The sequence below is a fragment of the Uranotaenia lowii genome, chromosome 3 (genome assembly GCF_029784155.1).
Source record: "Uranotaenia lowii strain MFRU-FL chromosome 3, ASM2978415v1, whole genome shotgun sequence".
NCBI lineage: Eukaryota > Metazoa > Arthropoda > Insecta > Diptera > Culicidae > Uranotaenia > Uranotaenia lowii.
In genome coordinates, this window is record NC_073693.1 from 69,750,658 (window position 1) to 69,768,738 (window position 18,081).

The 18,081-nt window shown below is 34.5% G+C and overlaps 1 protein-coding gene across 1 annotated transcript; it reads right to left on the reverse strand.

The window, feature by feature from the left end:
- Positions 1–8,290: 8,290 nt before the first annotated feature.
- LOC129758432 (uncharacterized) lies at positions 8,291–16,956 on the reverse strand. Its single transcript, XM_055755936.1, has 5 exons — positions 16,804–16,956; positions 16,647–16,731; positions 9,032–9,303; positions 8,382–8,950; positions 8,291–8,315 (listed from the first exon to the last, which is right to left on the reverse strand). Exons 2-5 carry the CDS (start codon positions 16,711–16,713, stop codon positions 8,306–8,308), a joined length of 918 nt encoding a protein of 305 aa, XP_055611911.1. The 5' UTR covers positions 16,714–16,731; positions 16,804–16,956; the 3' UTR covers positions 8,291–8,305.
- Positions 16,957–18,081: the final 1,125 nt, after the last annotated feature.

The window sequence follows — 18,081 nt, forward strand, 5'->3', positions numbered from 1 at the left end:
CACAAAATTGATCATCTAAAGTTAAAATTTGAACGATTACAAATCTTTTCTAAAATTGCTGGTTTTTGTGGAACAGTAAAAAAACGATACAGAAAACGATACAGCGAATTTCAGTCTTCCTCCCCCAGATTTTAATATGCTTTTTTTTGTGTGTACACATTCAAGAAGTTGATCGCAAATGATGATCAAACGTATCTAGAATCTAGGTAGCCTAGGTGATTTGGTGTAAAACTCCGTTATCGGCATAATTTTTAAGGTTTGAAATCTAATATCGACCGATAGATCAGATGGAAATAAATATGATTATGATACTGAATAAGGTCGGTTACAGATAAAGGTAAGCTTAGGGTGTCTTGAGGTAAGTTGGGTATAAAGGTAAGGTTATTCTGTTGTATAACTATTTCATTTATTGATTATATTGTATAAGAACGTTCAACCAGTTGCCAGCTGGGCAGGTATCTACACGCATGCGGAATACCTGTCGTAGATTCATAACACTGAGAATGTTATGAATTTTATACGGTTGCGAAACTGTTTGCTCGTTCTACAAATAAGACATACACATACATAAAATACATTCATTACATGACAGTTCACACGAAGCCATGGTGTCGGGTATGTGGTAATTTGCATTGAAGATTGGCCGAACTTATAATCTAAAGAATGCAATTTAGCGCATACGTTGGCGAAACTGCGGTGAATCCGTGCACCCATGGTGGATTATCTACATACATACATACATTTACGCAAATTAACACCTAGGTTGTCAAAAGAAATCTGTGTTTTGACGATGATAAAATCTGACGTTCTAAGATTTTATCCAAAAAAATCTGTGATGGTTTTCTGTGTCGCTTTTTTTCAATCATTTCTTTAAAAAGTCATGTCAATTTGCGTCTTTTTTACATTTTACTTGAGAAAAATCAAAGAACATTACGAATCTTATTATCATATTTTCCAATTCATACTAATCAATTCAAAATGTATAACGACGTAAAAAAAATAATTTTCAAAAAACCTATGCAATTTCAAGATTTTGTGGAATCTGTGGCTATATCTAAAATTCTGTGTTCTGTGACAAAGATTCTGGGATGAAAATTTACTCAAAATTCTTTGTGATTAAAGATTTTTGTGTGATTTCGGCACCCTTGATTAACACGTTATTAGAGAGAAATATTTCAAGTCCTACATGTGAACGGCGAATTTAATATCATGTAAAAAACTTTTGTGCATTAACAAATATGTATATTTTAAATTTGTTTTGAAAATTTGAAACTCAAGAAAATTTCCATCATTGTATACTTGACTAATTAAGTTGGCGTGCAAAAGGCAATTGAACTTAGATTCTGTCGCGAAGTTAAGTTTTATAATCATCTAGAAGCAACTTAAACAGTACTAAATTTATTTTATTGGTTGAACGTGCTCCAAGAACAATTAATTGATCCGAATCTTATTGTAACGTCAGGACTTTTTAGTATTGTCTTATGTAAACTCTGAAAAAATTATGCTTATTTTGAGGAAAATGACCTTTTCGATTTGTTTGTTCTGTGTTGCTTATTTTGAGAGAAAAGACCTAATCATAAAGAGGATAAAGTTTGATTTTTTACAGTGTTAATCTGTGAGTTTTTTAAAAGTTTTCCTTGAAAAAAATAACGGGACATTTCGAGGAAAAAGCGGGACGGCAGGACATTCAACAAAAAAGCGGAACATGTCCCGCTTTTGCGGGACGGATGGCAATTCTATGTTAAGAGGGTCAGAAGGGGTGAGTGTTGTTTCTGAAGCAGATATTCAAAATTTCTGAATGCACGCTCCTTTATTTTAACTCAAAATTAAGTATGACCGACGTTCAAAACATAGTTCGATTCGATGAACTTTAAGTTAAGTACTATTTTTCCTCCTTGCGATGGTTCAAAACGGAGTTGGAACTGCGAACTCAAAGTTGATCCCTTTTTTCCCTTTGGCGAGGGAGCAAAGCTGAGTCCGACCTTATAAACTAAAAATTGAACTCTCTTTGTATAGGGCTGAAAACACTTAGCGAGTTCATTTTGAACCGGAACAGCAACCAACGAACACTCGGGATGAATAAGCCATAAGGATGCTTAAAATCCCTCGAGAAAAAAAGAAGAAAAAAAATCTCAACACTGCCGGGTGACAGCCTTCAATTCCCTGAAAATAAACAACCGCCTCGAATAAATGAGTATGCCTATCAGAACTTAGTTTTGCGATAGCCCAGTCGAACTCAAAGTTGAGGGCTGCCACTGAAGTGCTTTTTTGAACCAAAACTACTTAATTTTGAGTTTAGAAAAAGGAGCGTGTGCCTTCGTAAATAAAGGACTTTAAAGACTTTAAAGCCACACTAGGAGACGGTTCGTCTCGAGACGGTCTCAGCGTCACCCATTTTCTTCGGGAGACACTGCGACCGTCTCAGGTTTCCAACAGCAACAACAGACAACAGTTCGTCTCATAACAAAAATCGCAGTTCATGTTGCCTAATGTGGGCTAGGCTTAAGATAAAACAACAGTCAGCAAAAATGAAGTTCCTTAAAGTAATTTATACTGCACGAAAACAACAAATACATCAATGGGTACGACAGCAATTGTGGAAAACGCACGGACGAAACTGGAGACACGAACAGGATATCGCACTAAGGAAAATAAAATCGACTACAGGAAAATGGACAGGCATCGCCACGAGAAAAGAGCGGAAAATTTTCACCAGGCTGAGAACTGGTCACACGCTGATCACCCATCAACATGTCCTGGAAGGAAAAGAGGCACAAATTTGCTGCACATGTGGCGTGGCAATTACAGTGAAACATCTTCTAACAGAATGTCGAAAATATTCTGAGCTCAGACAGGATATATTACCAGGAGGATTAGAGATTATACTACAAAATAGCAAAGAAAGTGAAGAAAAATTAAGGCCTGAACAAATTTTAAATCCTTCTTTTGTCACTCGGAGTGGAGCATCGCGAGGGGGGGGGGGGGGGGGGGGAGGGCACAATAAAAATGCGGAAAACGAATTAATTGGAATAAATTTCACGGAAGCTAGTACAATATTGCATAATTGCATACTATATCGTTGCACAAAACTTATAAATCAAGTATTTTTTTATCGAATAATTTAATCAAATCAAGAAAACAAAATGTGAAATAACTTCCATCTTCTTAATTTTTTTTTTTGGTCTTGTAGTCTTTCATATACTGGAATGTTTTATGGAAATTTACATAAATTACTTCAAACTTTATTTATTTCCCCCTTCGGGTTTTTCGGAAATTTCTAAGGGTCCAGCCTAATAAGATTTCTGAAATTAAGTGAATTGTACAAGTGATATTTGAAAAATTGTAAAACTGTAAACTAAAACTAGAGGGTGAAAACACTTGGAAAACAAAAAAAAGGAAAAGTCAATGGCTTATCAGGTTCTCAGGCTGAGCCAAGAAAAATCAGGCACATTGGCATCACTGCTTGCAAATCGCTAGTGTAAACTGTTCGACTCAGGTGTGGTGCTCAAATCATAACTCTATACAGTGAACACTTGTTTGTAAATCAGCATCGGACAAAAGTCCACTTATTCTCCAGACCAAGATTGGATTTCTTGGAATTTTTGAAGCTGGGATGTAACAGAGACCTCATTCCAGTATAATGTGGGACCACTATCCTAAAAGTTAATTTAGCAGGTAAATTTATGGCTTAATCCAATAATCTGCAATTTTGGATAAGATCGGTATCAATTCTCTCTCATAATCTGGCTATGGAGGAGGAATCTTCCTGTCGGTTGTGACCAGCCTTGCCAGATCTACGGTTTTCTCCGTAGTTCTACAGATTCTAAGCATTTCTACGGAGCTACGGATCGATGCTCGAAATCTACGGGTTTTCAGCATTTTCTACAGATTATCGAAACAATTCAAGGATAAAAATGGACATCAAGTTTTATATTCACGCAGCGAAAAGATTTTTTATTTCAAAGGAAAGTGCCGCAAAAACAAAGGATTTTTTTCCTTTGATTTTGGGATAAATAATTTTTTTTTTTTAATTCAAAGGCATTTTCCTTTGTTTCAAAGAATTTTTCTTTTGAAAAATCTTTGAATCAAAATATAAATGCTTTGAAACAAAAGACAGTTCCATTTGATGCAAAGTTGTTCTCGTTTGCTACAATGTAATTTAGATTTAGATTTAAAAGGATTGGTTCATTGAACCATTTTCCTTTTATTCCAATCGGAAGAAATATTTTCTGTTGTCCCGCAGTTCCTATTAGGAATTTAGAATAATAAAAAGAAAGAATTTATATTTTAAATTCATTTTTATTCACAAAATTAACACTAGCACTGGTTCACTATAATTGAATCATCCAGTCCTAATTTTGGCCTGAGGGCATTCTTCTTGGGCCGCTCAATAGACTTTCGGAAGCAGCTCCGGTTGCTAGCTTTAGTGGTCATCCAACTGGTATTACCACTGAAGATCGGGCCGAAGATAATCAGACCGCTGGATTTAGGGCGGAATCTGCCGTAGTCCTGTAATGCAAGAGTTTATATAAAATCTTAAACATTCACCTTTTGATTAATGGATTAACACGCACTTACCATTCTTCATCCTGAATCCTCCTAAAGCTATCTCTGATTCACTAGTTTTGATTTTCAACACAACCGGACAAACTTTATTCGAAATTCGGTTCTTGCTCAATCCAAAATATCTTCTAAGTTTAAAATTTCAATTCAAAGAAATTATTCCTTTCTGTTGAAAACAATTACGTTTGATTGGAAGAAAATTTACTTTGTTTTAAACGAAATGTGCAATTGAACAAATTTCTTTTGAATCAAAGAATTTATTTAAAATCAAAGTTCAAAATTATTCAGTTCAAAAAATTAATTCTTTCTTTCAAACATTATTCATTTGAATCAGAACGATAATTCATTGATTCAAAGAAAACAGGAGTTTGATTCAAAAAACTGAATGTTTTGAATCAAAGTCAGTTTTGTTTTGTATCAAAATCCAACTTTTCTCTGCGTGTTGCCTTACATATATTTTATTTTTAATAATACTACAAAATAGCAAAGAACCGTGGGCGTGATTGAGTGCTCATTTATATCACTTTGATATAAATGGGTATACCTTGACGTATAGCAACATTAAATATAGAATAGTGAGAGTATCACAGTTCAGTGTTGCTATAGGCATCAACGGATCACTTCCGACCATAAGTGAAACGGAACCCCTAGATGTCGGTCCCACGGCTTTTAACTAAAGCTCAATCACATGGTCAATCTGGTCCGATCAGAAATGATTGTTTGACCTTTTTTTGTCATTTTAATGTTCTTTTCTATTTTTCTTAATGTTCTTTTCTATTTTTCAGATCATTCGGAGGTGGAGTTTTTTTTTTCTCTTCAGATATATTCAAATAGTTGGAAAGTTAGAAAGGAGTAGGTTAACATATTCAAATACCATATTCCTCCCCAATGCTCCAGTGGATGTGTATTTGCGGTTTATGAATTACGATGGCTTATTCTTAAATCTAGCTTTTTTCAATCACTGGGGGCTAATTGGATGGAAATGATATTTTGTCGTTTAAGGTTTGTGAAACGGATCTGTCACCTGAGTTGTTTTGATAGTATTATAGTTTAAAGCAAACAGTCTTGGCAATTTTTATCTCATTCAAAAGTAGGCATTCAACTATGTGAGGCAGGTAGTGTAGGGCAATGCTCAAACGGTAAGAAAGGGTCTTATATCCATATTTTGGTGAATTCGCATGATTGTGATGATGTTGTGATAGGAATAAGGTAGCTTACTTCTACTATTAATTTGAGCTAGAATTTTTATTAGTTTGAAATAGGCTTGCTTCAAAAAGCAATCAGGCTCTCACATCCATATTTTGGTAAAATAGTATGGTTCTATGATATGACAGGAACAATGTAGCTTACTTCTACTATTAATTTGATCTCGGTTTATTATGAGTTTAAGCTAGGCTTCTTCTTAGATATTGATAGATGATATGAACTAAAACTCTTTTTTTTCTCTTTTCTTTCTTTCTTTTCTTTTTTTCTGTTTTCTTTTCATGTATCGTGGCATGTACTACCGAGAAATCATTTGGTCCAATGATGACGTTGAGCGAACCTTCAAGCCATCCCCTAACATCATGAGACCCAGACGTTGGCTTTCGCATGACATGGTTGCCAGCCCAAGGATCTAACCATAAATCAACTGCTGAAGATGGTGTCCTGTAACTTGGTGAGATCCTTCCTTTTTATTTTTAATATTTTCAATGCGCTTATAAACCGTAGTATGTAGATGCTTGGGGAGTATGTAGAGGCCAGTCTCGAACCCACCCTTGTCCTTCCTCCAACTGGTATCGGGAGGGGTTGGTTTATTATCTTGAACTGCATTTTATCCATATTCCATGGATATAATGAGGTGCTTGATGGTTTAACCAACGTCTCAAGATCGCTTACTATTCTACGCTGCCTTCTCTAAACTTTAAATTTTCTTCTCCAAACTATTCTAATTTTCATTTCCAGCGTCAGCTCCCCGAGCTATTTAAACGCCATAAAAAAAAAAAAAAAAAAAAAATAATACTACAAAATAGCAAAGAAAGGGAAGAAAAATTAAGGCCTGAACAAATTTTAAATCCTTCTTTTGTCACTCGGAGTGGAGCATCGCGAGGAGGGGGGGGGGGGGGGGGGGCACAATAAAAATGCGAAAAACAAATTAATTGGAATAAATTTCACGGAAGCTAGTACAATATTGCATACTATATCGTTGCACAAAACTTATAAATCAAATGATTTTTTATCGAATAATTTAATCAAATCAAGAAAACAAAATGTGAAATAACTTCCATCTTCTTAATTTTTTTTTTGGTCTTGCGAGTCTTTCATATACTGGAATGTTTTATGGAAATTTACATAAATTACTTCAAACTTTATTTATTTCGAAGGTTCCAGCCTAATAAGATTTCTGAAATTAAGTGAATTGTACAAGTGATATTTGAAAAATTGTAAAACTGTAAACTAAAACTAGAGGGGGAAAACACTTGGTTAATGACTCTTTAAATAAACGATACAAAAAAAGGAAAAGTCAATGGCTTATCAGGTTCTCAGGCACATTGGCATCACTGCTTGCAAATCGCTAGTGTAAACTGTTCGACTCAGGTGTGGTGCTCAAATCATAATTCCATACAGTGAAGACCTGTTTGTAAATCAGCATCGGACAAAAGTCCACTTATTTCTCAGACCAAGATGGGATTTCTTGGGAATTTTTGAAGCTGGGATGTAACAGAGACCTCATTCCAGTATAATGTGGGACCACTATCTTTAAAGTTAATTTAGCAGGGTACAGCCGAACCTGGATGTGCGAGAAACCTCTATTGTGAGGGAAAACATCAAGTCTCAAGCTTTGCTAAACACAAAACCTCTTCAAGTGAGAGTGTAATACCTCTATAAGCTAGAGTCGTTTTCCTAACTAGACCAAGTAAATTAGAAAAAATATCACTTTTGTACCATATTGAAACTAACTCAGAGAACTTCGAACTGATGTCAGGTGGATTTTTATCAAATATATATTGAATAGTTGCATTTCTAGATCACTTTAATGCATTTGTTTGTTGCTGACCCTCTATAAAAGAGAACCTGGTTGGTTAACTTAGAAACCTCTTGAAGCCAGAAAAAAAAGTTCAGTACTTTGGACTCTTACTTAAGCAGGTTCGACTGTAGTTAGTTTTGTGTTTAGTTTTGTCGATAATAGTTTCATTACTAAATTTATATCATTTGAGTTATGCTTGTAAGTGTAGCACACTTGCGGAGAGTGAAAAAATGAGATAAATCATATTTCTCCGCAATTAGTTAAAACAACAATTCAAACTTCGTTTGCTTACTAATGAACCAAAATAAGCGTTTATGAGATAAATATACATCGAGACTCTCAAAAATACTCTTAAATTTTGAAATAATTATAAAAATATTTTTGAAATTCCGTGAAAAAATTTCAATGTCAATTTTCCCGGTGAGATGCCGAAATTCCCGGTTTTTTCCCGGTGGCGTGATGAAATTCCAAAGTTTTTCCCGGTTTTCCCGGTTCGCTAGCAACCCTGAAATGAGATTAAACAAAAAGGTGTTTTTCAAATAAGCAAAACTTGTATAAATTGACATGTTTGAATTCGAACCTCCCACTACATAATAGCTTTGTATCAAAAAGGAGGAAACTTTTATAATGGGTCTAAAAATAATAGCACAAATTACCAAATTATTAAGAATTATCAGTAATACTCCTAATTTTTTTTAAAATTATTTCTTCAAGATCGATGAGCCAAGGAAAATTTCACAATTTTCTGCATTAAAGACACATACAATGTTTTAGTTTCGTTTAAACAACAAAAAATAACAATTATATTTACCTTTCAATGTCACTGCAAAGGTGCCGATAGGATTTGTACAACCTACCGGAACGGTTTAACTTATCAGCCGACTCCCGATAATAGAAGGCCGCAATTTCGTTCGGGAACATAATAGCGATTGCACGTGCCCAGCGGCGAAAAGCTTTAGCGCTGCAATCGTTCTCGTACATATCGTACAAATATTCGGCAATATGCCTAGCCAGATTGTTCCGAAGAGACCTGGTGAGGAAAGTTTTCCCCAGCAATACTTTCAGCGTATCGCTCTGTTGTAGAAGATTCCTTAAAGCTTCAACGGTTTCGCGATCCCGATCAGTTACTTCCGATGGAGATGCAACGCTGAAAGTTATTGGGTCGCTTGTTGACTTTTGAGTATCACTTTGTTGAGGTGTATCTTCCAACAAGTGTTCAACAAGATTAGCATCTTCCTGTGCTTCGACAGCTAATTCCGAATGTCTTGTTGGGTTGAGATTTTCTGAATTTCCTGGCGTTTCTGCTGTATTTTCAGAGAAAGAGAAAGTTTGCGACAATGAAGACTCAATTTTAACTTCACGAATAATGATGATTTCATCCTAAAATAAAAAAAAATACAAAAAATTAACATGATTCTAAGCAATTAAAATTTTTAAACTATTGAGTAAATTATTTCCTACTTTGAGTTCACCCCTTTGCTGATTATTGGTTGAGTCCGTTTCCCGTTCCTGCAATATCCCTGGCAAGTCAGCTGCAACGACCAAAGTTTCACCTTGTGGCACTTCCGGTTCACTAACCGGTAGAAGCCGCATTGAAGCGGATGCTGCGGCTAGCTGCTCTCGGTAGGAGTTGTAGGCATTGCTGAAAATAGCACGTTTGCCTAGCTTGGGAACCAGCTCTCGAATGATTTCCTCGGTGAGACATTTGAAGGCTGGTTCGTTGACTTCCTCGTCTAAGTTAATTTAAAAAAAAAAGAGTAGAATAAGATTAATCATTCGATTGAATGATGAGCTTTTGTCTATTTAAAATTAATGTTTAGGTGTTTTTAACCATTATTATCAAAATTAATCTGTACAAAAAGAGATTCCACAGGGGTGGACTTGGAACTTATAAGATTCGGTGGAATAGGAGACGTTTAATATATTTTGATACTATCATTCAAATAGTACTCAATAGCAAAATTTGCAAACTTATCTTTTAAACACTTCCAAATATAGATGTAAAACGTCATTTTTCTGGATTTTAAAGTTCTAAAAACACAAAATACCTACTATGGGAGCTAAAATTATTCTGAAACAGAAAGATTTTGACGTTTACCTCAATATTGTAAATTTTATAATAGAAAGTGGAATTGATATGTAAAATGTTTAATGTTAGGAGAATCACTTGGCTGATTATGTAGTATAGAGGTTAAGCCAATAAAAAAAAATAATAAAAAAAAATACTATGGGAGATATTAACCAAACAGTAGCACGACAAAGTCTTCCATAGAAAAGTTTAGAGAATTTGGGAAACTTTCGGGAACAGACATAAAATTATGAGGAAATTAGCTCCTAATGTTATTTTTCAATAATTATTGGGCAAAATGTCATGAGAAGGTACTTGCAAGACACGCCGACGGAAATACATTTGATTTTTTACCAAAAATTTACGAAAAATGTGAAAACAGCACTCACAAGAGAAGTGTATTTTTTTTAAATGGAATACAACCCTTAAATCTATTATATAAAATTCTCTTGTAATGGTGTTTGTAGTACCACTCCTCCGGAATGACCCAAACGATTCAAATGAAATTATTTTTAGAATATTCTGTAGGCATGCGAATCGGTTTATATCGAATAAAAATAACAGAAAGTCGCATCAATTGTCCGTAATAATTAAATTTGTAGTTTTTGGAATCAAATTAAAAGTCATGGCTGTCATGTCCGGATTTATATTCTACACACTGTAAATGAACTCTGAAAATAACTCATGATTATGAGATCTCTCACGATCCGATCGAACGACGATCGTGATCGATGTCGAAATAAAAGATCATTCTATTCTTACCCGTGGTACATAGCGGAAGCCTTCTAAACGCGTGTTTGTTTTATTAATTGGAAAATCCCATTTCTTAATTTTATAATAAGGTTTTATAAGTCAAGTCGTGTGATAAGGATATACATTACAGCTGGCGACGACGGTAAAAATACTCAAACAGAAATTTAGCATATTTCTAGAGTGAGTCCGTAAGTATTCTTGAACTAGAATTGCTTGGGAGCTTGGCTCAAAGATTTGAAGTTGAGAATAATCTGATTGTAGCTTAGTGTAAAAATTCATGAAAGCTAGATCGCCGTTAATAATTTGATCAATCTAAAGAAAAATTAAATAATTCTATGCGTGCACATTAATATTGTGAAAAATATTGATTAAGTATAAAACGTGTTTTAACGCCATTTTCCTTTCTTCCAGCAGGTTACTCAAAGGGTTATTCGAAGAACAAAAGATTTGTTCTGGAATAGCGTGTTCAACGTGAGTTCCTTGGGCTAGTAGACTGCCTTAGCGAAGTATTCTACCGACGCCTGCTACTCGACGCTGATCAGCACAGACAGTGAAACAAAGTTTCTGTGAGTGCAAGTGAGAAAAAGCGTGCGAGTTATACTGCAACTGTGGATCGATCGCCAGGCAAGTGGAATCTTGTGGGGATTTCTTGTGTCGCTAGCGTCGAACTTCTTGTCACAAGTGAGACGTGAAGTAAGCCAAGAAGAACGATCGAGTTTGACTGGGAAGGTGCAACTCATAGTGCATTTCGCAAGACACCGACAGGTAGTAGATTCTACTGAAGCGTGAGTACTCAGATTTTACATTCTTTCTTTCATTACATTTTTACACAGTTTATTTACTATCGAATCAATAATGACTGCTCCAAGCATGATTGGAACGATTGACCATTACAATATTGGTCGATCTTTTCAAAACTATGTTGAAAGATTTGAGATACTGTGCGATTTAAATAAGGTGACCGAGGATTGCAGAAAGTCTTGGTTTATTTCGTTGAGCGGTGATTTCGTTTACGATGAAATAAAACTGCTGTTTCCTAATCAGGAAGTCAGTAATTTACAATACAAGGAAATAATAAGTAAACTAAAATCTCGATTCGATAAAACACAGCCAGCGCTAATGCACCGTTACAAATTTTACAATCGTTTTCAAGGAGCCAACGAAGGTTCTGAAAATTTTGTACTGGCAGTTAAATTGTTAGCGGAAAATGTAATTTTCGGGAGTTCAAAAATGAAGCGATCGTGGATCGCTTGATCATTGGTCTGAAGGTTAAAATTTTACAACATAAACTACTAATGGATGATGATCGTGAATTAGAGGAAGTAACAAATATGATTATTAGTAATGAGCTAGCTGGGGAACGCGCGAAAATAATAGGTGAGCACAGTGAAGCTCAAGCGGATATTTTTTCAATAAAAAATAGGCTGGGTCGTCGTGACAACTTCGAAATGAACGGATATGGGAATCGTACGGATTATAATCAACAGCGCTACGGCAAGTTTGCTAGATACCGGTCACGTAGCAGGAGTAGGGACGAAGGGGGAAATAATGATCGCCGTTTTCGCAGTCGCAAACAGTTTAATCATTCGCGAGCTGTTTGTAACAGATGCAATCGTTCAGGTCATTTGCGTAGAGATTGCTGGTTCGAAAAAAAGAACGTGAACTTTGTAGAACAGGAAGATCAAAAAACCGTTTCACCCACTGATAAATTTGATCGTCTCCGTTTACATGATTCTAGTGAGGAAAGCGAAATCAATTGTATGATGATCAAAACAATTAACAACATTTCGGAAGCTTGTCTCGTAGATGCGGTGGTAGAAGGACAGTGTCTTTCCATGGAGGTGGATACTGGTTCTGCTGTGTCCGTGATGAGTGATAGATTATACAAACAACGTTTTCGTACCCTACCGATCATAAAATTTGACAAAAAGCTAATCGTGGTAGATGGAGCCAAACTTGATGTACTGGGACAGGTTCAAGTGTTGGTTAGTCTCAATAATCGGATGAAAATTGAAAAATTGATTGTTTTAAAAAGCCAAAAAGATTTTATACCACTACTAGGTCGAGACTGGATGAAAATTTTTTATCCACAATGGAAGGCCAGTTTTTCGCATGTTTCATCTATTAATAATGTTGTTTTGGATGCAACAAGAGAAAAAACTCTGGGGGAAATAAAACAAAAGATGGAGCAACCGATTTTTAAAAGAGCCTATCAGGTACCATACAAACTCAAGGAAAAATTTCTGATTCATTTGCAAGAACTAAAGAAGCAGGGTATCATAACACCAGTCAAATCGAGTGATTGGGCATCTCCAGTCATTGCGGTCTTAAAGAAAAACGAAGAAATTCGTATGATATCTTTGGAGAAGCACGTTATCATGGCGCATCGACACCAGTTAAAAATGGTACACAACCCGCAACGAAAGTGGAACGTGATGATCCGGTCAAAGGTTTTGCAGGGAAACCAACAACCTTACAAACGCCGACGAAGCTCATCAGATGACGATATTTTGGGATTTCCGGATGATGAGGAACAACTGGATCAACCATCAAAAAAACGCTTCGTATCAGTACGCAGTCCTATTTGGACGCGGTCTAAAGGGAGCCCAGCAAACAATTCCCAAAATGGATTCTAGATATTCAGCAAGTCGTTACATAAGAGGTGTTACAAGTGCTGTCACATAAACGTGTAATCGAAGAAATGCCTAGAGAAAGAGAAGCAATTTAATGCTATCGAATATTTTCTTATCAATCAAAACTTTAATTATTCATACTGATATTGTATTTTCTGAAAACGGAGGACTGTCATGTCCGGATTTATATTCTACACACTGTAAATGAACTCTGAAAATAACTCATGATTATGAGATCTCTCATGATCCGATCGAACGACGATCGTGATCGATGTCGAAATAAAAGATCATTCTATTCTTACCCGTGGTACATAGCGGAAGCCTTCTAAACGCGTGTTTGTTTTATTAATTGGAAAATCCCATTTCTTAATTTTATAATAAGGTTTTATAAGTCAAGTCGTGTGATAAGGATATACATTACAATGGCATCCATTTTTTCGAGATTTTCTTTCCTTTGGCGGGGTTTGTTTTTTCGTCTCCAAGGTTGAGGCGTCGCGAATGAACGTCGCGAGAGAATAGTAACCATGGCATAGCATACTGATTAGTGGGAAAATTTGGGCGCGTATTTCTCAACCAAGCATACTGTCAATGCACGTGGTGGCGCTTTGAAGCCTTGATGTGATTTTTTTCTTCGTTATTCCTAGCTCATTTGTACAGCACATATTAATGAACGACGCCTAGATGTGACCAAGATTGATATTTTGACGATCGAATTAAAACCATTTGAACGATTTTAAAAATTGAAACATTTTTGATTTCGTGTAAATTAAAGCAGCAATTATTGTCTAAAAAATTTGAATTGAATACTGATGTATATGAAATAATGGTAAGACTCTTTGTGGACGTTTGAAAAAAAAAGAAAGTGGGAAGATTTACACACAGTTGAATAATTTAATACGTGATTAGTTAAATTTTGATTCATATCGAAAACAGATAAAATAATAAGGTGTTTTCAACAGAAATAGATCGAAATCCTTTTTTGAACATGAACTTAACCGAAGATGTATCAAGCGCCTTATGATTTTTTTAGAACAGACACTGAACTATCCTTCAAAATGGAGGAATGATGTATTTAGAGGCCGAATTCAGAGAATTTACACACAATTCAAGTACGTACTTTACATGATAATTGTGTTTTTGTTTTTCATATTTTGGCTAGATAGAAGAGACTTTTGATCCGTTTTTCTTATATTTTTTTAATTGATATTCCAGTGGAAGCAGATTTTTTTTGATAAATTTTAATATGACCTAAAAGCGTTGAAAATAATATTAACTTATGTCATTTCAAATGGTGAAACAAGTTCAAATGGTGAAACAAGTTCAAATGCGCCTATTAGCCATGAATCATCTACGCTTTAGAAAGGTCAGAAGGGGGTATCCCGTATGTTGAACCTGACGTGGATATTCCAAATTAATCAGATATAAATGTCAGCTATATAAATTACTAAGTTCAGAAAAAGCATTGTGTTTGAACTTGCCTTTATAAACGGGACAAATAACAATATTTTTGCATATTTTACTTTCAACAAGAGTTTGAAACTGATTTAGTTATGCAACAAACTAAAATTCATTTGTTTTAAAGATTTACATATTTTTCTTTAATTTACAAAAGTTCAACTATCGTAAAATCCGTTTGCATTTGCCCCGGCGTATCTGAATTGAAAATAAGATTCAAGTTAAAAAAAAGCAAAATAAACTTTAATAACTCGCACAATATAAAAGTTAGATAACGGCACAAAAATCATCATTTTAAGGTTTTGTGTGATGTTTACATGAAAATTTTCGGAAAAATATTCATTATACCGTCAAAACACGAACAGATTTTTTTCAATCCGTTCAACTTTTGAAAATCTGCTTCTCAATCGATTAATTAACAGATAAGGTTAGTAAGTTGAAATCCTGAAATGTCTTAAAAAGGAGGTAATTTTGTCGAATAACAAAATTTAAACAAATTTTTTCCCCCTTTAAAAACAATACTTTTCCTTAAATCATTGAGTTACAGCTTATCCATATGAATTCAATATGCACTTTTTGCTTTAACAAATAAAAATATAGTAATTTGCAATATAAAAAGTCGTCAGATGTCATGCCATGAAAAGTTTTTTTTTCTCGAGATTTTCATCCCGAAGGATGATTAATCCCTCATACCATGACAAGTGCTGTTTAGCATCACATCAAGTTGTAATGCGTCATATCTCCAAGTTAAGTATATTGCAAGAAAAATCTTTCTGCATTTACACTTTCTGCATTGCAGTGTAAAAGAGGGAGAGACATAGGGAGTTCCATATGAATTGCGTTGTATAGCTTGAAAACATATTAACCAATAAGGGATTCCATACGAGTTTGTTGGCATAAATAATTTGAGATCCTCCCTTCTTCTGGGTGGAGTCGGAAAGAAGAAGGCAAGTCATTAACCATATTAAATTTGGCATAATATCAAAACTTATGAGACAAATAAAGCGAAATGTTTCCTCAATCAGATACTAAAATTATTTTAAAGCAGTTCGTGAGCACTTCTTGCATTGGAAGATGGAAAGGGCAGTAATTCCATATCATTAAAACATTGATTTTGACATCATTTAAAACTCTATGAAGCTTATTAAATTAAGGAAAAAAAAAGTTTCAGATCTTGAAAAACCAATTTAAAGATTAATTTTAAGAAAGTATTATTAAATCATCATTGTACTGAAATTCGAAACTCCAATTGCAGCTCTCTTTCAAACGAGTTTGCTTCTAGATTATGGAGAAATTTGATTTGAAATGCTGCCTTAGAAAATAAATTTCCATTATTTAATTTATTTTTGGAAGGTGTAGCAAAGCACACCGGGTCAGCTAGTAGATCTATAAAAATCTGAATCATGTTAAATCTTCTTTCAGTACAATAAACAACTCTAGCACTCCGTTGATTCCATAAAAACCCATCAATTTTTTTACTTCGGTGAACAGAAAACAGGATAAAATTCCAGTTTTTTCAACCAGGGTTTTTCCTTGTTAGAATGCTTTCCAAAACAGAACTCTCGTAAATTTAGCTTACAAATATCTCCAACATTTTTTTTTTGAACGGAAGTTTTTGTGAAAATATCACTTATTTTTCATTCAAAAACTTTTAGAATACTTAGGTGTTTTCAATCGCAACAAAAACACCAATTTTTGAAACTCAATTTATCGCTTAGTAGCTATCAATATTTAAAACACTAGAAGAAGACCTAAAAGTTGATTCTACTTACTTTTTAAGAGATCTCTGAAGTAAAAGGCCGTAGTAAAATGAGTTTTAGTTTAATCGAAACCTTTTTGTTTACATTTTTTCCTAACCACAAAACGTCAAAAATTTACCTGGCATCGCGGATTTGCAAGCTTTTAGACTCACAAACTTAGAGCTTTAGAACCGTATAAATGTGTTTTGTTTACGATAAAAAGCAACCGTATAAATGTACGTTTAAAAAAAAAGCATGACTCGAAAGCTCAAACCTCACAAAATACCTTTTATAGTAAACCGCTATATATTATGGTAAACTGCAGATCTTGTAAAAACTATGAGAAAATAATTTCACATTAAATTTTAATTTTCATTTTTTGTATTGCCTTTCTATACTTTTCGTTCTATTAATTTCGAGATACTTACCGGCAAACTTTGGGATCAATTCCTCCAAACCCCATCGGGTCAGATGCGATTTGACGTAGCCATCCATGAGATTGTCTGGGTCAACCTGGAAGGAAAATAATGTATATGCGTTAATTGTGCATAAATAAGCCTGCTTATCCTTCAATATAATAGGTACCTTGAATGCGGTTCTACTATATTTCCATTTAAAATTGTTAAAAGCTAACTTAAAATTTATTCCATAACGGATGCCCTTTTCTTAAGAATTGTGGAGCAAGCACACCACTTCCAAGCGAAAACAAACAAACTCACCATAGAACTCACTCTGTTTCGCATTGAAATGTGTGAACGTACTCCGTATCTCAAAACAAAAATCCGCCATCTTCGAGCTGAAAATTATAAGCGTTGAAAAGTTCGGTGTAAAAAAAAAGTTTGTGGAATATTTGCGGATGTGAGGACTTGAATTGGTAGGTACCTACTTCTTTATTGGTTAAGCGTTAGCAATAAATCGTTTTTACCGAAAATAGATACCCGTTTCTCGGCTTGAGATTTTTTTTCCTAAATCGAGTACGAGTTGGGTGGTTATCTTTTGAAACTGTGCAAGATTGTGTGCAACATTGCTTAAAAATATAAAATATTCCAGATAGGGTGGATCGCCCCACTTTCCATAATCCATATTAAAGTATGTGCATCAGATAATGTTAATATCAATTCAGAATACTGGAATCAGAAATCTGAATCTGGAATTTGAATCTGAATTCGAAATCCGAATCTGAATTCTAAGTCTAAAATTTGAATCTAAAATCTAAATCTTTTGGGCTCGTAAGGCCGGAAATATTTGTAAATTCGTTTTAAGGGTTTCTCTTGTTGAAGAAATGATAAAATCTGAATCTAATATCTTAAATTTATTGGAATTTTCCCTACCTAAAAATATAAAAGATTCGAACTGCAATCTATAAAGATAAAAAAAGTGTCTGACAGTTCAAGCATATAATTAAAATGATAAGCTGGAAATCTTATGGAATGTTTGTTTAGCTTTTTTAAATTTAATTAACGTATTTCGTTGGAACAAAAAATGCAAAAAAATCATTTTTCTTACGGTCTTTCTTTTCCTAGACAACACTTTTATTGTTATCCTGGAAACAATTTGTGTATTTTTTTTTCTTAACCCTTTAATCAAATATAATAATAATCAATATACCTAACATCCCAAAAAAAAAAAATGGAAGACACACCGTGCGCGCCTACATATGGAGAAAGCTCTAACTAATCGTAGAAAAACAAATAAAAATAACCAAAGTTGCCACAGACATAAATTTTTCAAAACAGAACAAAATTTAGGTATCACAGTAATCGAACAGTTGTTGTAAAACATTTTTCTTCGTTGTTGTTTGAGGGCGTTTTTTTTTGAAGAATTTATCGGTTTGTGTTCAGCTCGGGTTCAACAATTTGGTTT

What these genes read in the sequence shown, in the direction of transcription:
- LOC129758432 (XM_055755936.1), bottom strand. Translation starts at nt 16,713, where the DNA reads ATGGATGGCTACGTCAAATCGCATCTGACCCGATGGGGTTTGGAGGAA. An exon ending in ATTGATCCCAAAGTTTGCCG is followed by an intron (nt 9,304 to 16,646) that starts GTAAGTATCTCG and finishes AAATTAACTTAG; the next exon opens with ACGAGGAAGTCAACGAACCA. An exon ending in AGCAAAGGGGTGAACTCAAA is followed by an intron (nt 8,951 to 9,031) that starts GTAGGAAATAAT and finishes TTTTTATTTTAG; the next exon opens with GATGAAATCATCATTATTCG.